The sequence below is a fragment of the Carya illinoinensis genome, chromosome 7 (assembly GCF_018687715.1).
Source record: "Carya illinoinensis cultivar Pawnee chromosome 7, C.illinoinensisPawnee_v1, whole genome shotgun sequence".
Lineage (NCBI taxonomy): Eukaryota > Viridiplantae > Streptophyta > Magnoliopsida > Fagales > Juglandaceae > Carya > Carya illinoinensis.
In genome coordinates, this window is record NC_056758.1 from 12,859,392 (window position 1) to 12,880,307 (window position 20,916).

Sequence of the window (20,916 nt, forward strand, 5' to 3'; positions counted from 1 at the left end):
AGAGATTTATATTTTAATTTTTTTTTTTGAAATTAAAACTTGATTTGTAAGAGATTTAGGGGATGCTTAGAGAATTAGATGAGATAAAAATTTTGTAAATAGTAATAAAATGATTTGTAAATAGTAGTGAAATTATTTGAGTTAAGCATTTATTAGGTTTTGAGAAAGAATAGAGAGACTATTGAATAAAAAAAATATTATAAAATTAAAATATTGTTAAAATATAATTTTTTAATATAATTTTTATTTTAAGATTTGAAAATTTTAAATTATGTTCTATTTTCATATTTAAAACTTTACTATCTTATTATATATATATATTCAAATCAAATCAAACTATATATTTCTCATTTGCTGCGACTCAACAACAACAAGATTCAACTTTGCATATTTCTAAAAATTTTGTTTGAAAATTTAGAAAAAGTTGTAATGATTAGTTTGAAAGCATTTGTATTTAAATGATATTTATAAAAGAAATATGATGTGATAAGATAAAAATTGTTTCTAAATATCTTTATTTTAAATTTTTCTTACAAATCAAGTCTTACCATGCCAATAGAATGGAATGGAAGCATGCTTTACCTACCATCTTACCAATAGAACTTTTCTTATTTTAAAAAGAATAATTACATTGAAAAGCCTTTAAAATTGGTGTCATCGGGAAACAACGAACGAGTCCAACATGTACATCATGATGCGATGATAGATTTCATTTGCCTCCTATAATATGCATAATGTAATCACTTAAATGGATATTGTTCCATAAATTTATTTTCCAAAAAATGAATTAAGCTGCTGGTTAGAAGGAAAAATTGAATAATTGCTGTTACAAACACAATATATTAGAACGATTAGCTAAAAATTATGAAATATTTTTTGTAAATAAAAAAATAATTGAAAATAATAACATCAGCCTAGAGAAAAATAGACCTCTCAGTTACTTTCTTACCAACGGATGCTAAATTGAGCAGTGCTATGCTAAAATTAAAAAAATAAAAAAAAAAATATTTTACGAACACTTATTTCTATAATTTGCTTTGCAAAAAATCAATATTTAAGTTGATAACTTGTGAAGAAAAAATAAAAATTTGAGTATACGAAAGGTGGATGAACGCGTGAGAATTGCATTGTTGTGGAAAGAATTTTCCGGGAATCTTTTTTTTTCATTGAATAGCCGAACTACTTTATTTTTGGGGCCTTTCGGTAATGCGATCCTTTTCTCTTATCAGCAGCCGACTTTCGGGCCCTGGTCGGCTTGTTTTTTTATTAAGAAAAATGTGACAACTACGTGCGGATCCGTTGGAAAGCTTCAACCTCTCTCGTTGGACTTTGTTTTGCCTTTGAATCTTTTCGCATTGCAAGAACTTCTAAATGGGTTCTGTTGTCTCATTGTCATGAGCTTGAATTGGGTCACTCTGATTTGTCATTCTGCCTCTGAATATTCATTGCTTTCTTGGGTTTCTCCCGCGAACAAATCAGGGTTCTCTAATTGTTGGTACTCTTGTTGGTATTCCTCTGAATATTCATTGCTTTCTTAAGTTTCTTTCTATCTATACCCTGTTTTATTAATTTGAATTTTTGTCTTATTTGTTCTCTGTCTATCAGATTTCGTGCTTTTGATCTGATCTATAGAATTTGTTTTATTGACTTCAGAGTTTTAGAGAATTAGTAATTTGGACGTATTGGGTACATTAAAGTCTTTACGTTTATTTTTTCGGGAGATACTGATCTCTTTCAACAAATGGGTCGGTGTCTTTTTCAATGAATTTCTGTTCCTTTGGTTTCATGGTTCGTATTTGTTTTCATGGAATTCAGTTGTCTTTTTCAATGGATTTGTCTTCTTTTCATGGAGTTCGGCTATATTGGCTTTTCTGTTGCAATTGTTTCCGGGTAGTGATCCTGTATGAGAATTGTTCCTTTTTCTGAGCTGTATGAGTATAGTTCATTATTGAGAAACAAGTTCCTTAATTCTTTTTTCCTTGGAGTCCTTCTATTTTTTTGCGTTCATGATTTTGTTGTAGTGTTTTTATTTGGGTTTTTGGCTCTAACTTAACGCTAATTTGCTTGTTTTTTCATCAATGACTGCAGTGTTGAGATTCATCTTGGATTCTTGATGTCATATTGGAGGATTCGAACCTTTACCGTTTTGAGCAATCAATTTGTTCTTCTCTGAAATTAATTCTTTTCTGGGGCATGGCTACCTCGATGACATCGCCTGCCAAACCACACACAACTCACTGGAGTTTTACCACCGCTCTGGCTTCTGCTGTTCTTGAATGGCTGCTGATTATCTTTTTGTTTGTTAATGCCTTGTTCTCATTCTTACTCACAAAGTTTTCTCGTTACTGCAAATTGCAAACGCCTTGTTTACTGTGCTCCAGACTTGATCACCTTTTTGGCGGTGAGAAATTGGGATACCTTTGGGATTTGATCTGCGGCCATCATAAGTTGGAGATTTCTAACTTAGTTCTTTGCCATGCTCACAATAAGCTTGTAGACGTTCGTGGATTATGTGAAACTTGTCTCTTCTCGTTTGCCACAATCAATAAATCCAATGCTGAAACATACAGATTATTGGTGGCCAAATTGGGGGAGGATACTCTCTGTGGCTTTGATCAGGACCCCTCAATTGGGGGACCTAAAATTTCTCCAAGCATTAGGCATTGTTCTTGTTGCAATGAACCATGGGTTTTAAGAACCCATCCTCCAAAGTTGATTCAGACCAAATCAGTTGGTTCTGAAGCTGCTGAGTTTGATGCACCTTTATCATATGTGGTTGGACTTGATCAGGATGACCTGAAGAAGAGAATAGAAATACCATCTGTGTCAGTTAGAGCCTCTAATCTGAGAAATAGTGAGCGAGATTCTTTGTCTCATGTTGGATACACAGAGCTTAAGGTTACTTCAGATACTGAATCAGATGTCCTGTACTCTGACGACGATGGTGATGGTAGTGCCTTGCTTCGTGAAACTGATGCTTCCAAAGATGATCATGCTGTTCGAAGTTCACATTTGGAGCCACTTATAATTACTCTAGCTGATGTTTCGGCAACCGAGAACCTGATAATTGCAGATTCTGCACCTGAGGCTTCCTCATCAACTTCGCTGGTGCAGTTAGATACTATTGAAGTCCATGACAGTAATTCAGGATCTACAACTGTTGTTATTAAAAATGGTCTAGAGGAGCTCAATTGTCAACAACCAAATAGCAAAGCCAGTTCCCCTGCTCCAACTGAAGCTGATAGCAAGGCCAATTCCACTGCCCCAAATGATCTTATTTCCCTTGATGATGATGTTACTCCATCATCAATTGCTATGAAAACCACAATTGAAGTATCAAAAGAATGCTGTAAGTTGAGACCTTTTTTTTCAGTTTTTCTTGTTCTCTATCTTTCATTATATGGTACTGCTTGGTCTTGGGAACTACATATTAATATTCTTTCATAGAAGTTAAATATGTGTGTATTTTGCTTTTGCGTTTATGAGCATCTACGCCACCCTCGTCTCCTTCACCAACCCCTCTTCCATCCTAAAGTGTTTGTCATACTTCAATTTACAAAGAATATCTTAGTTAGAATTTCTTTCTTTCTTTCTTTCTTTCTTTTTTTGTGCTTTCTCATTTTATTTTTAATTTACTTGAAAATTTTGTGCACAACGATAGGATTGTATAATAAATTATTTACTTCCAATGCCCATTCTTTGTATCTTTACCCATTTTGATTAACCTTTTATCTATCTTAAATTGAATTGTTTCTTTCAGTAGATCTTAGAAGAAACAATGAAGTTGAGAGAACACCTGTGATGGAGTTTGGGTCCTTTGGGGAAATCAATGATGAAAGAACTGCACCAACTACATCATCCGAATTTGATCTAGAAACAAAGCCCATTTCTGGTGACACAGCTCAGCAAGCATCTGACTTATTGGATATTGGTGATGCTTATAAGATAGCAGTTGGCAATAGAGGAAGACAATTGTCTGGTGTGCATGTAGAACAATGGGTTGGGAAGGATTCTTCCAGACTTAGTGAAGATTTGAAGCTTTTGTTCTCACAGTTATCTGGCACTCGAGGGATTGAGCAATCAATGGACGAAAAGAGTCCTAAATTTTCTGTAAATACTGGTGAATTGAAGACAGCTGATGTTTCTTACTCTAGTGGATTGAAGATACTTAAAAAGTGTGTCTCACTTGAAAAAAATGAGTCTGGTTTATCTCTGGATGGAAGCTCATTTCAGAAAAGAATCGCACTTGAGCGAAACTTGTCTGGTTTGTCTTTGGATGCAAGTGTACTTCAGACATCTGGTTTATCTTTGGATGGAAGCAAACTTCAGAAGAGAATCTCACTTGAACGAAATGAGTCTGGTTTCTCTCTGGATGGAAGCACATTTCAAAAAAGGATCTCACTTGAGAGAAACGAGTCTGGCTTGTCTCTTGATGGAAGCATTGTCAGCGAACTTGAAGGTGAAAGTTTGGCTGATAGATTAAAACGACAGGTTGAACATGATAGGAAGCATATAAATGCATTATATAAGGAGTTGGAAGAAGAAAGAAATGCTTCTGCTGTTGCAGCCAATCAGGCCATGGCCATGATTACTAAATTGCAGGAGGAGAAGGCAACCGTCCATATGGAAGCCTTGCAGTGCCTAAGACTGATGGAAGAGCAATCCGAATACGATATGGAAGGACTGCAAAAAGCAAATGACCTTCTTGCAGAGAAGGAAAAAGAGATGCAAGATCTAGAAGCCGAGCTTGAGTTTTATAGGAATAAATATCCAAATGAATCAATTCTGGAGAATGTGGCAGAGGAAACTTGTGATATGAAGGCAATAGATATTGGAATTGATCATTCAGAATCTCTTTTTGTTGAGAATGGTGCAAGTGTTCTTAGAAACTCAGCTACTGCCAAACTTGATATCTGTGATAAAGTTGAAGAAAAACAGACCCCATTGGGGAATAACAATACAGGTGCCACGAAGAGTGAATTGTTTGGGTTAGAAGATGAAAGGTCATATGTTTTGCAATGTTTGAAGAATTTAGAGAAGAAGCTTTATGTGTTATCTAGTAATGGTGTATTCTTGAAAAATGGTGAATATCCTAAAAATGGAGATGGAAAAAGTGAGTTGAAAGAGTCCAATTTTGAAGGGGAAACTCAAGAAAACGGACCAATAGAAGAGGATGATTTGTCAATACGACATGATGGATCTGTATCCAGTGCTAATCTGAATGCTGAAGCATCACTCGAGCAAGCTCAACTCATTTGTAATGAAAATATTGAATTTGATACTGCTGCACAAGGCTCTTCTGTACTCCATAGGGGAGCTGATTTAGCTTCTATTGAAGATGAGGTTTCTGATTTGAAAGGTAGATTGGAAGCACTTGAGGCAGACCGAACTTTTCTTGAGCACACCATTAACTCAGTCAGAAACGGAGAGGAAGGGCTTCAATTAATTCGGGAGGTAGCTTCTCACTTGCAAGAATTACGAAGGATTGGTATAAGAAGAAAAGATCCAACCATTGCTTGAGGCTTCATGTGAAAGTATTACCCAGGTGAGCACTTTCATTAAAGTAGTACTCTGATTAAAATCCCGATACAGTTTCTATTCATTATGTCTGCAGTCTTGCAGTTTCTTTTTCTTAACCATGGGAAGGATCGCCTGGCTTTATATTCACACGTTTCATATGTGGTTTTTTGGAAATGTTTAAGTGCGATAGTCTTGATGTTATGACTTTCCAGTAGCAGTTGGCTATGTTAGTTTCTTTTCTTTTCTTTTCTTTTTTGTTTTCTCTACCTTTTCCTTTGGCTGAGGAAGTGTAGTTTGAAGCAGTTAGTTACACAATGTTACATGTAGAGCATTGTAGCCCTCTTTTTTTTACAATGACTTTCTAAAATAAACAGAAACTTTTAGATTTATCTATAGGTGCAAGTACACCTAAAAAAAGGTACTTCTTGTGAGAAATTGCTTATAGTAAAACTCTATTTTAATGCACCATGGTTATAGTTTTCAAATGCAAAGCTGGAAAATTAAAGTAGTAAGGCTCCTAGAGTGTGGTGTGGATAATGCTTATTCTAAAGGGAGAAATTTTTTTACACGATATCTGTGAGGATTGGTATGCACTAAAGGGAGGGTGTGAGCATCAAATTTGGGTAGGTGGAGAAGTTCTGTTTGAGTTGTGCGTGTGCACGCAAGTGATTTTGTTGTGAGAAAATTCTACAAGATATCTGTGAAAATATCTATGCTTTAAGGTGCATGATGCTTTATGGATGAGTTCAAGAACCAAAGAGAGAATTATATCTGTGAGAGATGGCATCAATGTGGAAAAGAAGGTAAATTTCTTTTTGTGAGAAATGGTGTCAGATATTGCCACCCATAACTATTGACCTGGTTCATTTGAAGGTGCTTAAGGACAGGAGGAGGACTAAAGAACAAGTGATTTGAATTTTGGAGAATAGATTGATCCAGAATGAATGTTTGTAAATCATGATTAGATTCAGGTGGCATGAAACTAATTTGCAATTAGATATCTGTTCTGGTTCTGGAAGTTCAGGCTAACAGTAGTACGGCCTGCACAATTGGCTATGTTTTTTTTACATTCTAAGAACCAGTTGTAACATATTTGAGGGTGGAGGGACTTTCCATTTGCAACCTAGCATGATAGCAAGGGCTTGTAAAACCAGAAAGCTTTAACGTTTTTATATGCATAAATGCTGCTCTAGTGAAAGGTTTGAGTTGCTGTTTGGAGATCAATGTAGCTTCCTTGTTTTGAGATAAACAACAATGCGAGTTAGGTTTTAATAAATAAATTGTTAAAGCCTTTTGGTTTCACCAGGTTGCATTCCATGAGATTGAAACAATAGTGAATAGTCCACTTAGCCTATTTAAACCTCAAGCTAAATTCTTTTCCATACCACATGATCTGTATATCAGAAGAAAACACACAAGTTCGGCCGCACGCATGCACACCCGCACACACATACACACATTAGGAATGTGATTTGAAAATTAGACTACAGACCATTTTTAGAGGATAAAATGGAAATGGGAATCATAATACCCATGGCACAAGGTATTTTGTTTTGAACGATTTAATTAGATGATTATTTTTTCCCTTCAAATATTTTTAATTGTATTATTATCATTGGAGATGCCATTTTTTCCCCTAAAAGTTTGCGTTTCTTCTAAAGTTACTTGAAACACTGATGAAGATTCTGATTTCCATGGACCTTCAATGATTGGATCTTTAAGGGCTTGTTTGGAAATAGATCACTCATCCCAAAATTCTGATCTCATCTCATCTCATCCCACTTCCTTCCCAAACATAATTCAAATGCAAAATTTTCAACTAATCATTTCAACTTTTTCAAACTAATCATTACAAGTTTCCCAAACTTTCAAATAGAAAATAAAAAACAATTCAACTTTTTCAAATTCCCAAACAAAAATAATATTATAAAACTATATTCTAACAATATTTTAACTTTATAATATTTTTTATTCAACTTTTTCTCTCTCCTTTCTCAAAATCCAAAAAATACTTAAATCAAACTATCTCATTACTATTCACAAACTATATTATTCACAAAATTCTCATCTCATCTCACTTTCCAAACCAGCCTTTGTTGGCATCTAGTATGAGGTAGATGATCAAGGAAGCAATGGTTTGGCAGCTTATCATCTGTAAAATTAATCTTGCTTGAGAGGTGAAATTTAGAGGTGATACAGTGAGTCATATTCGTTTTTTAAGATATATTCTTGTGAAGATGTTGATTTATTTTTTCTAGGCCCATATGTTGGAATTTTATGGGACTGCTTGAAGATGTTCCAGGCAATTTATGTAATTTTACCTGAGATTCTTTGAAGCTGTCCAATTTATTTAGTCAGTGGTGTGCCAATTGGAGTTGTCTATTATTTCCTTTATTTGATGATAGAAACATCTTTTTAAGAACCACAAAACAATTCAAAGAAAAGATATCTGAACATTTTAGCAGCATAAATGAAATTAATGATCAATCCCAAAAGATACTTGATTGCTTTCTACATTTAAAAAAGAAAGATACCTGATTTCTTTCTACAAGGGGTGTGCTATTTGATGTATCTTTGATTTCTTTTCATATAGTAGATTACATGTCTATATGATGCCCAGTATGGACTGTTATTCTGTGCCTCAACATGACTGTCAACTTTTATCTGTCATTAGTTTGTTCCATTGAATTTCAATTTATATGTTATTCACTTATTCCTTCATTTAGCCCCTAACTTCCCACTTGCTGCCGAAATGAATTATTCAGGTTCATCTGGGGAAAGCCATGTTGATGCTTCCTAGAATGCAAGTCAGCTATACTCTGAAAACCTGTTGATAAAGACTGGCTCTAAAGTGTACAGTAGCAAGGCTTTTTTTTTAAAGGGGAAAAACACGGTAGGATTCAACGGTATGCACCAAGTCTCTCTATTTGATTCCCCACCTTTCTAGGGCATTTTTATACACTTTTGGTTTTTGTTGCATTTAACATAAATCTTCTGTAGAGTTGGAGAGGCTTTTTTCCCACATAGTCTATACTTCAGTTTGGAGTTTGCTTTTCGTTTTGTTTACCATTTAACTGTATGGATGGATGAGTGATTGCATTGTAGAAAGGGATTTTTTTTTTTTTTGGTGTGTAAAATTCGATTGTTTGAATTCTGAAGATAATGGTTGATATGAGTAAGTCAACACCGATTTCTTTGTACAATTAAAGAAATGTGAGAACAGTAAATTCAACGTGCTTTGGTTATTGAACTCAGCTTCATAAGCTTTTAATTTCCACACTATCTTCAATCTTCATGGGTATGAAAATCACATATAATAATTTTGTGGGGGGAGGACATCTTGCAGCATTATCGCACTGGATCTTGTAATTTTGAATCTTGGTCATGACTCCTGGCTGCGGTATGTCCGCCGTGGTGTCAAATGAAAACTAAATCATACATGCCATCAATTCAAGCTTATTGGATAAGAAATATATGTAATTAAACTACCAGTTTTCATTTAAAGTTAAGAGGCCTTTTAATTTCCATAACGCTTCTGTCTTTGGTTTTTCAAGTTGAAAAAGAAAAATGAATAGGAGAAAGATTTCTTATCTTTTTTACCTAAAAAAAAAAAAAAAAAAAAAAATCAAAGAAACAATGGTCGGTAGGCTTTTATCTTTTTAAAAACCAGTCATTGGTTTTTTTTTTTTTTTTTTTGTTCCAAAAAAAATATCGCGTACACGTGGCATTTTCCTAATAATAAAACCTGTAATTTTTTTTTTAAAAATCTAAACAATAAAATTAACTCGGGGGGTAATTCATTTAGAGGACCCTGGAATAGTCAAACTCAAACTCAAGTTTGTTAATATGACATGAATTTACTCCATTCAATTCCAATTCTCGCATTGAATTATACATATATTTTTTATATAATAATAAAATAATATTAATTTATGTTTAAAATTTTTTTAAATTATTTAATTTTATTATATTTTATCATTTTACCCATTATATGTTAATTCGTAATAATATTATAGCCCTCAAATAACTGTTCCAACCAAATCACAGTAGAAAATAAAGAAAAAATATTTTTTATTTCTTTTGGTCTTACTCAAGTAACTATCAAATTTGGCCTACAACAATAACTTATTGTAACAAAAAGTCATCCTTTTTATATTTGTATCATTCAATGCAACACATTTTGAGACTCTATTTGCCAAATAATTCAGTGAATTTGTATTTGCATAATCTACAGAAATGCTCTAATTACAAAAAACTGAAAAAAAGTGCTTAATATGGTAAAATTTGCAAAAAGAAATCAATATAAAACGTTGAAAACGCTGATTTTCTTATATAAAACGCTGATTTTCTTAAATTTCATATAATTGATATCATTGGCTAATGATAAACTAAGCTAGAAGAACAAAGATGATAATTAAAGGAGATAATATATTATAATGGATATTTTAATATTAATAAAATAATTATTAGAGATGTAAATAAATTGAATAATGAAATAATTTCTAATAAGTTTTGTTTTAAGGGTCTGATAACAAGTACTCTCATTGTCGAATCCGTTTCACCTGTTACGTTACCCTCTCGTTGTCTTGCTTTCCTTCTTCTTTGCCGCTCAACTCAACAAAACCCAGAAGCGGCCGATAGCCAAAATGAAACATTATTAGGGAATAAAAAACGCGTATATTTATGATGTTGGTGCTGAGAAGCGCTTTTGTCTCTGCTTCTTCAAGATTTGCTTCTGCTTCTCTGCTTGAGGACGGTACCACTAACAGACCCAGTAGCCTTTTTTCTTTCTTCACAAATTATCCAATTGCTTTTGCTTCAATGGCTTCCCTTCATTCTCAAACTTCTTGTTCTACTACTAGTATTATTGCTAGTAGAATATCTAAAAAAGCAAAAAGACATGCTCAGGCCCAGTTCTTGAAATCTGTGAGGGAACAATGTAAGTATGGTATGCTGACTAATTTTAACGATGCCCTCACCATATTCGATCAATTACTTCAAATGGGTTCCCGGCCGTCTATCGTGGATTTCAATCAGATTTTAGGTAAAATTGCGCACATGAAGCGTTTTTCGGCCGTGATTTCTTTATATAAGCAAATGGGCTTGCGAGGAATTATGCCTGATGTTTGTACTTTGAACATTGTGACCAATTGTTTTTGCAACTTGAACCGCTCGGATTTTGCGTTTTCCTTACTGGGTAAGATTTTGAAACTTGGGTATGAGCCGGGTTGTAGGACTTTCACTACTCTGATTAATGGGTTTTGTATTGATGGTAAAATAGTGAAAGCGGTGGAGTTGTTCAATGCAATGGTGGAGATGGAGTATTGGCCAGATGTGGTTACTTATGGGACGATAACTAATGGGTTGTGCAAAATGGGTGATACTAGTGCGGCTATCGGGATGCTTAGGAAGATGGAAGAAGGAGGTTGCAAGCCTGATAAAGTTGTATATAGCGCTATCATTGATCGTCTATGCAAGGATGGGCAAGTTATTCAGGGTTTGAATCTATTGTTAGAAATGATAGGTAAAGGTATTTCTATAGATGTTGTCAGCTGTAATTCCTTGATTCATGGGCTATGCAATTCGTATCAATGGGAAGAAGTTTCAGGTTTTTTGAAGGAAATGGAGAGTAGGGACTTTGTACCAGATCTAAGAATTATATGTATGTTGACAGAGATGCTTTGTAAAGAAGGAATGATTGTTGAACCAAAATATGTGATTGAAGTAATGATCCAGAGAGGTTTGGAGCCCGATATAGTCACTTATAGCACACTTATGGATGCATACTGTATGCGGGATCAGATTGATGAGGCAAGAAAAGTCTATGATGTGATGGTTGAGAGGGGTTGCCATCCCGATGCTTGTTGCTATAACATCTTGATCAAAGGATATTGCAGGAGTAGAAGAGTGGATGAGGCCATGATTCTTATTGAAGAGATGTCTGTTAGGAGGCTGGTTCCTGATTCTGTAACTTACAACACTCTTATTGGTGGCATGTGCCTTGTTGGGAGACTTAAAGCTGCACAAGAGCTTCTTAATGATATGGAAGGTCATGGTAAGATTCCAGATATCTTTAGTTACTCCACATTGCTGGATAAGCTATGCAAAAATCAAGCTATCGATGAGGCTATGAAACTTTTCAAAGCAATTGAAAGTAATAGGATGGATTCTGACATTGTGATTTACAGTATCTTCATTGATGGTATGTGCAAAGCTGGGAAACTCAAACTTGCAAGGGGAGTATTTTCTGGTCTCTCGAAAAAAGGGTTAAAACCCAATGTTAGGACCTATACTTCAATGATTGATGGACTTTGTATGGAAGGGCTATTGGATGAAGCAAGGGAGTTACTCAAAAGAATGGATGAAAGTGACTGCCCACCAAATGGTTGCACGTATAATGCAATTATCCGAGGATGTCTAAGAAACAAAGAGACATCAAGGGCAATAGAACTTCTTCAAGTAATGGCTGAGAGGGGTTTCGCAACAGATTCTTACACTAATAGCATGTTAGTAGATTTGCTGTCTACTGATGGTCTACACCCTTCTTCTCTTGAAAAGCCTTAAGAGTTATGTATGAAGGCTATTCCTGGTATTGAACATGAAGTTGAAGCATCAGGCGAAAGTTGGCAGTGCAGTAATCTTAATGGATTACTTTTCTGTGAAGCAGTAGCAGGTTGCTTTTTACTCCCTAGAAGTGTCATCTTCGCAATCTGCTGCATGAAAAATACCAAGTGCTTTATCTCAAAGATTAGGGATACCTTAAAAAGTATGATCTTATGGAAAAGGCTTGGAAATCTTCTAGATAAAAAATGTTCAGGAACTTAGCTTGGAGTTTCAGCATCAATGATCAAACTAATTACAGTAAAAGGAGCTTTAAGCACTCAGGTAAATATTAATTTAGCAACACTTTCAGAGACACATGATAAGTTGGTGAAAGCAGTACATCAAAGCTTCATGTGTCTTCTTGGACCATGGTTATGATCCAATGACCTTGCCAATCTTCCATCCATAATATCAGAAGATAATTTTGAATCTATTTAGGTATATAAATGTTCTTCACTCTGACGTGTATATTTGTAACATATTTACATTATAGCTTTTGGTTTGTGATATAATCTATAGCTTTTAATTCAATAGCTTTTATTGAATAGCCCGATATGTAATCTACTGATTAATTAAAAAAAACCGATTCAAACTCTACATTATTTATGCCTCCTTCTCATCATCACTAATTCAGGTTCAATATATTTTCTTTCACTGTTGTCAAGTGAAGTGTATCACCCTTTCTAAAGCTGTAAAAACCCATTTTAGCCTTCGTTCTCTCTCTCATTATTCTGCTGTTAACCTATCCAAAAAAAAAAAAAATGGAATAAAGAAAATAAAAACTCACTTGACCATTTTTTCTATTAGTTTTCTATGCTAGCTTCTTTGTTAATAATTTAGATTTGGTGTAAAGAACTTAATTGAAGTCAACCAGACTGCAGTGGGAAAAAGCTTGATATTTCTTCAAAATTTCGCTTTGAAAACCACCATTCTCAGTTGATCTTTTATTTTATTTTTATTTATACTGTTTATGTGGTGTTCTGTGTTGTATAGTTTTTTTTTTTTTTTTAAATGCATTTCTTGTTGACTTGTTATTTTGGTATCTAATGATGTGGTCAGACTAGCTGCTTCCACTTGGGCTTTGGCTAGCTAGAATCACTTTCAATGCTCCAAGTCCAGAACTAAGCTCAAGCATTCTCACCTCTGATATCTCCTGGTCATGTCACCAAAAACCTTCCCCAATTGACAGAACGTTCCACTATCAACACTTGGAAAAGCATCTTTCAAGGTGTAGTAAGCTTATATGGATACTTTTTTAAAGAACCTAGATTCATGCCATAAACTTATGCTATTTTTTGCAATTACGAGGAAATGTCCTTAATAACCTCAATTCAAGTGGTTCATCAATGGAGATCTATCAAGTTCAGGCAGAAGTTACAGAAGGTCATTAGAAGTTTCACGAGGCTGCTGTCTTTTTTTCCTTTTTTCTTATGTAGTAGTAATTATATTAAAGTCAATAAATACAAATGGTGGGGGAGGAGAACCTAACAATCACCCCAAAGTAGCTAGCCCAAAGTGAGGTAATAATCAATCATAAAGCAGGAAATGACTCCAAAGAAATCTGGCTAATTCCTTGTTTCTTGGTGTTACATAGAGATCTTACTACTAGTGGATTTTGAGAGAGTTTACTAATGGACTGCTGTGAGGTGCAATCTGTAGAAGCCCAATTGAAGCAGTTATTGTTGAACTCTAGTCCTACGTTGTCGGTAGGAGCACAAAGCTCCTGGCAGAAACACACAAAAAGTAGAGATTCTGTGAACCATCCTCTATGAGGAACTGGATCTAGTACTGATGAGGATGGTGGAGCTGGACACCAGGAGGTTCTCAGCAAGGCATATAGGCACATAGGTGGCAGAGTTTGGTGGATTGGCGCAAATATGAGCTCTGAATTCCTTGAAAATACAAAAAAGAAAAACTAACAGTAAATTAAAGGAAAAGAGGTGTTTGAGAAGAGGGAAATTCTCTATGGGTGGCAGTAGGCTGCAAAATGTCCAGAAGGTGTGGCACATGGGGTTCACCTGGATGAGCGTTATTCTCACATGTCCAGAAAATGGGAAAAGTGGTGGCTCTGTTAGATTGGGAGGAGAGAGGTTATAGGCTTGCTGCGTGGACAAAGAATCGGTTTGCTGACACAGTGGCCACACTAGCATCCATGATCAGTTGAAAGACACTTGTGTGTTGAAGGTTGTTGGATAAGTTGGTGCCTTTTCCATCTGGTGAAACTGATGATGATACTTTAGCCAGTGATGTCACTAGAACACCAAGCTCAGCAAGCAAGCTCTCAAGAGCACCTGTCTACTTGAGGAAGGTGTGAATCCTTTCTTCTTTGAACAACAATCTGGAATGCAACATGGCATACCTGAAAGCCCTAAGAATGGTTGGTCAGCCACGGAGGAACATGCTGATGGAGAGAGAGAGGAGAACTGATAGATAGAGAAGAAGAAGAGGGGGCTAGTTGGTTGAAACAGGGGGAGGGCTCTGCCCTAATGGTAACCTCATGGGCAGACTGGGTGCTGCTGGTTTTTGGTTGGGAAAGAATCCGTGAAGCCGTGTTCTTTTAAAGTTACAAGTCTAGGCTTTGCCTCACTGAGGTAACAGTTAAAATATTTTAGTAGATTTCCTTCAAAAATTCATATTTCTTGAAGTTCTTCCTAATGCCGACCCAAAACTGCTATGATTTCTTGGGTAGCTTCATCACTCCAAATCAATGGAAGCCTATTGGGAATAAATGTGTTGGCTTCTTTTAACTGTGATTGCATTCTTATGGTACTAGATCTTTAAATTCAGAAGTTGAGACGATGAAAACCGTTCTATTGAACAACTTCATATTGCATCTGATCACACTTACGTGCTATGTTTGTGCTAGCATAACATTTCAATCGGGTTTTAACAATAGTTCATCTCATTTGCAGGTGAAAGAAACATAAACCTCATCTATCTAGGCTCGGACACAATGATGTGTGATAAAGAACAGGTCTGTCCCCCCTCTTTGGTGGACTGTAGAAGAGAAGTTTTTTTATACATAAACGGAAATTTTATTTATTATAATAATAGGCTTAACCCTAGTAGAAAATAATTTCTTATTAGTATGTGCGAGCCACTGAGAAGATCTAATGGCGAGCAATTTCCATGGAAGAGCATTTGTTCCAAGGAAGGTTGATTCTTTGTTGTGAAGTAGTGGGGGCAATTTGGTTGTCAAGATTGTTGAGGGTTTAAGGTTATAAGTTCACTAATTCAAGGAACTACTTCAATGTAAAGAACGAAAAATTGTATACAATGTTTTGAAATATGGTTTAATGAAAATCACTAGAATTAGTGTGACTCATTTACAAAAGCTAGGGAAATTACTACCATTACAATAATGGTTATGTTAACAAGAAACTACTGAAATTATGTATAATTGTGTCTCTTTTACGGGTTTGGACAGTGAATCTAATAGCAATTTCTCTTGTTTTATGACCTATGGAAAAACTTTTTATTTCCTTTTTTTGACCTTGAATCTTGAACCTCTCATGCGTCGTCATTATATATTTTTAATAGCTTTGGATGAGTAGCTCACCCCAGAACTCCACCTCCTCAGGACTAGGATGCTGGCCGAGATAGAGATGGAAGCCAGCCTATACTTTCCTGGGACCTGCCTTGCCCCAGGCAGGCGCCGAGAAAGAACCAGCTCAGCCTCTTCAAGAAAGCTTTTATTGGTAGACGCTGCCTATTCACTTGGACAATGTTCTGTTCACAAAAATGTTCAGTTCCGCCTCCTCCCATACTGAGCCACACGCAGGAGGACTTGCACGTGTGGTTCTGGTCGGAGACCCCGGTATACAGTACTAATGTGTATGTCTCTGTAACTCAAGTGAGATTTTCATGGCGCAAAAGCGGATAATTGTTTGATATGCTTGCTGTCGATGGACCTGTAATGTTCATATACATAAATTCACCAAAATTTTTTATTTCTCTTAGTCGAGCATAAATATACATAAATTCACTGTTTGCTTATAACTGGCTTCATATAATTCAGAAAACACTAGTTTTCTTAAAGCCTCTTTCATTTCTCATCAAATGTTCGAAAATGTCTACCTAGCTGATCCCCAACTAATTAAAAACAAGCATTCAATTATGTCCTACATTCACCCACGAAGGTACTTCTAATGGATTGAAAATTATATAAAGAGTCATGCTAGATTACCGCCCAACAATAACCTAGCACAATTTGAAGTTTTTTTCTTTTTTAGCTCTTTTTCTTTTCATATTTTTTTAATATATTTAAATATTGTTAAAAAATAAAAAAATATATATCAATATACTAAAAATCACTTCTTTTATCATTAAGTAAAAAATTAAAAATTAAATTACTGAACGGTACAATGGAGCAGTACAATTCGGGCAGCACACCATCATTTCTCTTATATAAATAGGTCTTCCATCTTGCAAGCAAGGCTTGTCTTGTGCGGGCAAAACTTTATAAATGCTACCTTATTTTCCATGTCTTCCAATCACTTTTTTCTTATTTGGATTAGGGCAATACAAATACAGAAATGATTTGTGCAGTCGGGAAATGCAGTCGGCGTGCAGTCGGCTTAAAAAAAAATTAATACGGAGCCTATATGAAAAAAAAAAATTATTTTTATAACTTTTTATAATTCATGTAGGTCCTCCTAAATATAAAATAATTTTTTTGTAATTTTTTTTTATTCATTCCGTACAGCCGACTGCACGCCGACTGTATTTTCCGACTGTATGTAGCAAAGCCCATACAAATAAATGCTAGCCCGGCCCGTCTGAAATTTCCGACCTGACCCGACACAAAGTACCTGACCCGAAATCATTTGGAACGGAAGGGGAAATTTTCATTTTATTTTCGCTTTTCTTCAGAATGGGTCGGGTATTACCCGATAACCGAAAATGATTTGAAATCATGCCCCTTTTTTACCATTTTGTTGAATACTAAAGTTGGAGAAGTTTCAAACCAAGTCGCGAATTCTGAAGCAACTCAGTTATAGAGCTATTCTGCCTAAAGATGCTGGGGGAGGAACCAGAGTCAAAGAGGCCAGGATCGGCGGAGGAAGAATCAATGGTGGTGGAGTCTTCTCTAGCAGTGGGAGTGGGAGTGCAAGAGTTGGAACCTGTAAGTAACTGAGTTAAACTCTGGTTGGGCATTAAGGGGTCTTCCTCGTCGTTCTTCAGAAGTGCCTCTAACTAGCTAGCAAGAGCAAAACGGAAGTGGGCGAGTCCTCCATGACTCGATTCACCATCATAAATCTGGGTTGAGAAGGGTTTGCAATTTTTTTCTGGCTTCAACGGAGCTTCTAAATTAAAGAAATCAAAGTAACCCTTCTTTTAACAGTACTTTGATTTTTTTTTCCTTCCCTGTTTCTTTTTTGTTTTTGCTTTACAGTCTTTTCTTTTCTTTTTGATTTTGCTTTTATCAATGGGTAGTTAGTTGTATTTATTGCCATTTCTTAAAAACTATGGGGACATCAATGTAAGAGGTATGGTTGATGCATATCTCATTTTGCGGAAAACAAACGGGTCGGAAATAACCATTATTCTGAAAAGAAATGCAGTTCAGGAAATCGGATAATCGGTTATGGGTAGAAATGTGGGAAATTGGAAGTTGACTTACTTTAGGTCGAGTCAGAAATTCCATATCTGGGTCGAACCGAGTTAAATGAATAGTCATAATTTTGATTTCACATTTCAGTATATGCACAAATAATTTTTTGAGATTAACTAGAAGTCTCTTTTTTCTAGATCCGCCTCACATCAATGACTCAAGGCCTACCATCTATAGGTAGTTTTAGACAAGTTTCCTTTGAAATTGATATCTAAATGCATGGCTGTGTTAGTCTATTTTTCATGGCATATGAAAATTCTTTCACCATTTGAGGCGTTAGTTTATCTATTAAGATATTAGTTTATCCATTAAGATATTGCTATTTTTGTTTAAATTGTGCTGTGGGTGGACTTTTTGATATGCTTATTTTGTTAATAATTTATTTAGAGTCGTGGCTTATCATATGGGTTTGAACTTTGAATAGTATATTTTAGTATGTGAAAAGAAGTATAAATATATCAATATACTAGACACTCACTAATGAGTACTGCATCTTCAGAATTATAACCCTTCCGAGGCATATAAGCTACTAAAACTTTTTTTCATAAAGCAAGTTCATCACCAATTTTAGCAACATCGCCTGCTAAAATTTGTTTCTTTTTTATGTATTTACCACCACACCACCTCATGCCGGTAAGCCTCTCTGCCTCTTGGAGTTGCCATTGTTCTCCTCCCTCTCTCCATTATAAAGCCCAAAACTTTTGGTTTGAACCCTAGCCTCAGCCGCCACCCCTACTGTGCTCCTCCCTGTCAGGCTCTGCTATAGTGGGCTCCTCCATCTCTTGATATCTCTCTTGTGCTCTCTAACTCTCTCTCTCTCTCTCTCTCTCTCTCTCTCTCTCTCTCTCTCTCTCTCTCTCTCTCTCTCTCTCATATTGTTTGTCCCTCTGTCCTGCAACACACATACACACACTATTTATCTCTCTAGCTGAGACACCACATCACCACCCTAAGGACTACTACGTAACACTGTTGGGAACGACCACTACAAGTATTAGAGCTCAAGACACCTTGATCATCTAGAAATTTCCCTTCCACACTGTAAGTGGTTCTATGGACTAACCTTGAACACAATTGTCGATCGAATTGTGAAATTGTATTTTGTGTTCCGTGTGCTATGTGAAGTGATGGAATTAATGTGCAATTTGTGATGTGGCTTTGTGCAGTGTGAAGTGATGGGACATTTGTGTAGTTGTGATGTGGATGTGTGCTGTGTGAAGTGATAGGATTATTGTACATTTTGTGACGTGGATGTGTGTCGTGTGAAGTAATGGAATTATTGTGCAATTTTGTGATGTGGTTGTATGCTGTATAAAGTGATGGGATTATTGTACAATTTGTGATGTGGTTGTGTGTTGTGTGAAGTGATGGGATGTTGTATAGATTTGTGACATGTACTATTTTCCCATGTGTACTATTTTCATTATAGAATTATTTGTTGAATGTTTATCATTGGCCTATCTCAAATCTATTTAGTTGAATCTTTTACTATCAAATTGTGACTTATGGTGGAAATTGAAATCTCTAAAATGGTTGGATTTTTGTGTTAATGGATTTTGCGGGTGCATATGTTTCATAACTCCAAGCTAAGATGGAGCACTGTCTTGGTGGAGCTATTCTGGCTATTCAGGAGTGCATAAAACTGAGTGACTCCCCTGGATTATCATCAAGTGACAACGGGCTCGAGTAAGATGCTAATGCTCCCAAGTTGACGTCATTGACTAACTACTAGTAGAGGATGCTTGGCCACAAATTGGGCATCGCTTGTTATGAAGTTTTACACGGTCGTTACCCGTGGTGTGATGAAGGGAGCTAGAGTGTGTGGATGGTCCATATAGGAGACCTTTATGCATACCTAAATAAAATGATCATTTTCAAGGGAGAACAATTTTTTTGGGTGTGTGATGACTTGTGTGAAAATTTTGGTGAATGACTTGAGTTTGGTTAATTGGAAAATGTCAAAACCATATTTCCCTACATATTGTTTTATTTGCATAATTTTCTTTTCCACTTGCTTGCATTTCTTAGTTTTGCTTATTGAGATTTTGCAAAATCTCATAGTAGTGGTCCCACCTGCCACCCCTTTCCTTGAAATTATAGATTTTGATGTAGATGATGGGTAGGAAGATGGGTACGAGCATGGAGATTTGGTTCTGCCAGAAGAATGAAGATTGGGGTTGTTCTCCCTATATAATTAAGTAGTGTTTGACTCTTTGTAAAAAAATTGGATGATTGTAATATTCAGTTGCTTATGAGTTGAGACAAGTGACTTATGGATAATTTGTAGTTTTGTAAATTAAATATATTCTCGTACTGCTATTTAGATTTAATAACTTCCCTTTCTTTATTTTCGCTACAAATATAGCACATCATTGTTTTGCATGTATGCATGCACTTGTTATCACGTTGTGTGCTGAGTCTATGACCCGTGTGGCCAATATTCCAACGTCACGAATTCCACCAAATCATAAGTGGGACTCATGGACATCACATCATTCCATCTTGGGATATGTAGGAATGACCCATCAATAATCGTTATGCACTGTTGATGATTTCAACTAAAGGATCATTGCTTCAAGATGATAGTTGTTCATGTAAAACGTCTTCAATTCTATCCTGTCTTGATCAATAGCTGCAGAGTAGCCAGCCAAAAGTTGCTATTGTCTGACTGATAGTTTCTTTTTCAAAATGTCTGTCCTGATGGGATGGCCTATAGGCTACCACCAAAATAAAGGGAAACTTCGTAGACATTGCCTTTGCAAATGAGAGATGACAATCCAGAAAAATATTTTACCACCATTGACCATGTAACGCATGCCCACGTTATTATTTTTATTGATCATATGGGCAATATGTTAATTGAGTGTATGAATTGTCAGGTTTTAGTTGTTTGTGATGTAAATTGCCAATTTTAATAGTTTATGGTGCAATTTAATGAAATATAGCAATACCTCACATATGCAAATTAAGCGTTTATTTAGTGAAAGTCTTGAGAACTTTTAACAACACAAATGTTAACACGAATCTGTGATAACATTAGATAACATCTTAATATTCCTCAAGAATTAAAGAAACAAATCATCAATAGAGTGCAATATCAATACCAATGATTGCGAAAAAGGCAACCAAATGAAAGGCAATTGAGCCAAAGTTATCATAAGAGCTCAAATCTAGGCATG

At 35.6% G+C, this 20,916-nt stretch overlaps 2 protein-coding genes and 1 long non-coding RNA gene across 22 annotated transcripts; all 3 read left to right on the forward strand.

Moving 5' to 3' along the window:
- The first annotated feature begins 1,093 nt into the window (after positions 1 to 1,093).
- On the forward strand, positions 1,094 to 8,770 carry LOC122316036 (myosin-binding protein 1). Of its 10 annotated transcripts, none has more exons than XM_043132477.1 (5): positions 1,095 to 1,507; positions 2,089 to 2,127; positions 2,382 to 3,349; positions 3,761 to 5,545; positions 8,286 to 8,770. In XM_043132477.1, exons 1-4 carry the CDS (start codon positions 1,395 to 1,397, stop codon positions 5,518 to 5,520), a joined length of 2,880 nt encoding a protein of 959 aa, XP_042988411.1. In that variant the 5' UTR covers positions 1,095 to 1,394; the 3' UTR covers positions 5,521 to 5,545; positions 8,286 to 8,770. The 10 variants fall into 10 exon arrangements, with proteins under 10 accessions (XP_042988410.1, XP_042988411.1, XP_042988412.1 ...); XM_043132478.1 differs by having other exon boundaries at positions 1,095 to 1,495; XM_043132481.1 differs by having other exon boundaries at positions 1,096 to 1,503.
- A 1,304-nt stretch (positions 8,771 to 10,074) lies between these two features.
- On the forward strand, positions 10,075 to 16,119 carry LOC122315656 (putative pentatricopeptide repeat-containing protein At1g12700, mitochondrial). Of its 10 annotated transcripts, none has more exons than XM_043131710.1 (4): positions 10,075 to 13,643; positions 13,718 to 14,714; positions 15,036 to 15,097; positions 15,704 to 16,119. In XM_043131710.1, exon 1 carries the CDS (start codon positions 10,204 to 10,206, stop codon positions 12,082 to 12,084), a length of 1,881 nt encoding a protein of 626 aa, XP_042987644.1. In that variant the 5' UTR covers positions 10,075 to 10,203; the 3' UTR covers positions 12,085 to 13,643; positions 13,718 to 14,714; positions 15,036 to 15,097; positions 15,704 to 16,119. The 10 variants fall into 10 exon arrangements, with proteins under 10 accessions (XP_042987644.1, XP_042987646.1, XP_042987647.1 ...); XM_043131712.1 differs by having other exon boundaries at positions 10,075 to 13,351; positions 13,432 to 14,714; XM_043131713.1 differs by having other exon boundaries at positions 10,075 to 13,351.
- Positions 16,120 to 16,878: 759 nt separating this feature from the next.
- Positions 16,879 to 20,067, forward strand: LOC122315658. Of its 2 annotated transcripts, none has more exons than XR_006244081.1 (2): positions 16,879 to 17,448; positions 19,324 to 20,067. It is a non-coding gene; the product is annotated as an uncharacterized LOC122315658 (long non-coding RNA). The 2 variants fall into 2 exon arrangements; XR_006244082.1 differs by having other exon boundaries at positions 19,329 to 20,067.
- Positions 20,068 to 20,916: the final 849 nt, after the last annotated feature.

Excerpts from the sequence above, each read along its gene's own strand:
- LOC122316036 (XM_043132472.1), top strand. The coding sequence starts at position 2,194 with ATGGCTACCTCGATGACATCGCCTGCCAAACCACACACAACTCACTGG. Across the intron at positions 3,350-3,760 it reads TGAAGTATCAAAAGAATGCT|TAGATCTTAGAAGAAACAAT; the intron begins GTAAGTTGAGAC and ends TGTTTCTTTCAG.
- LOC122315656 (XM_043131707.1), top strand. The coding sequence starts at position 10,204 with ATGATGTTGGTGCTGAGAAGCGCTTTTGTCTCTGCTTCTTCAAGATTT.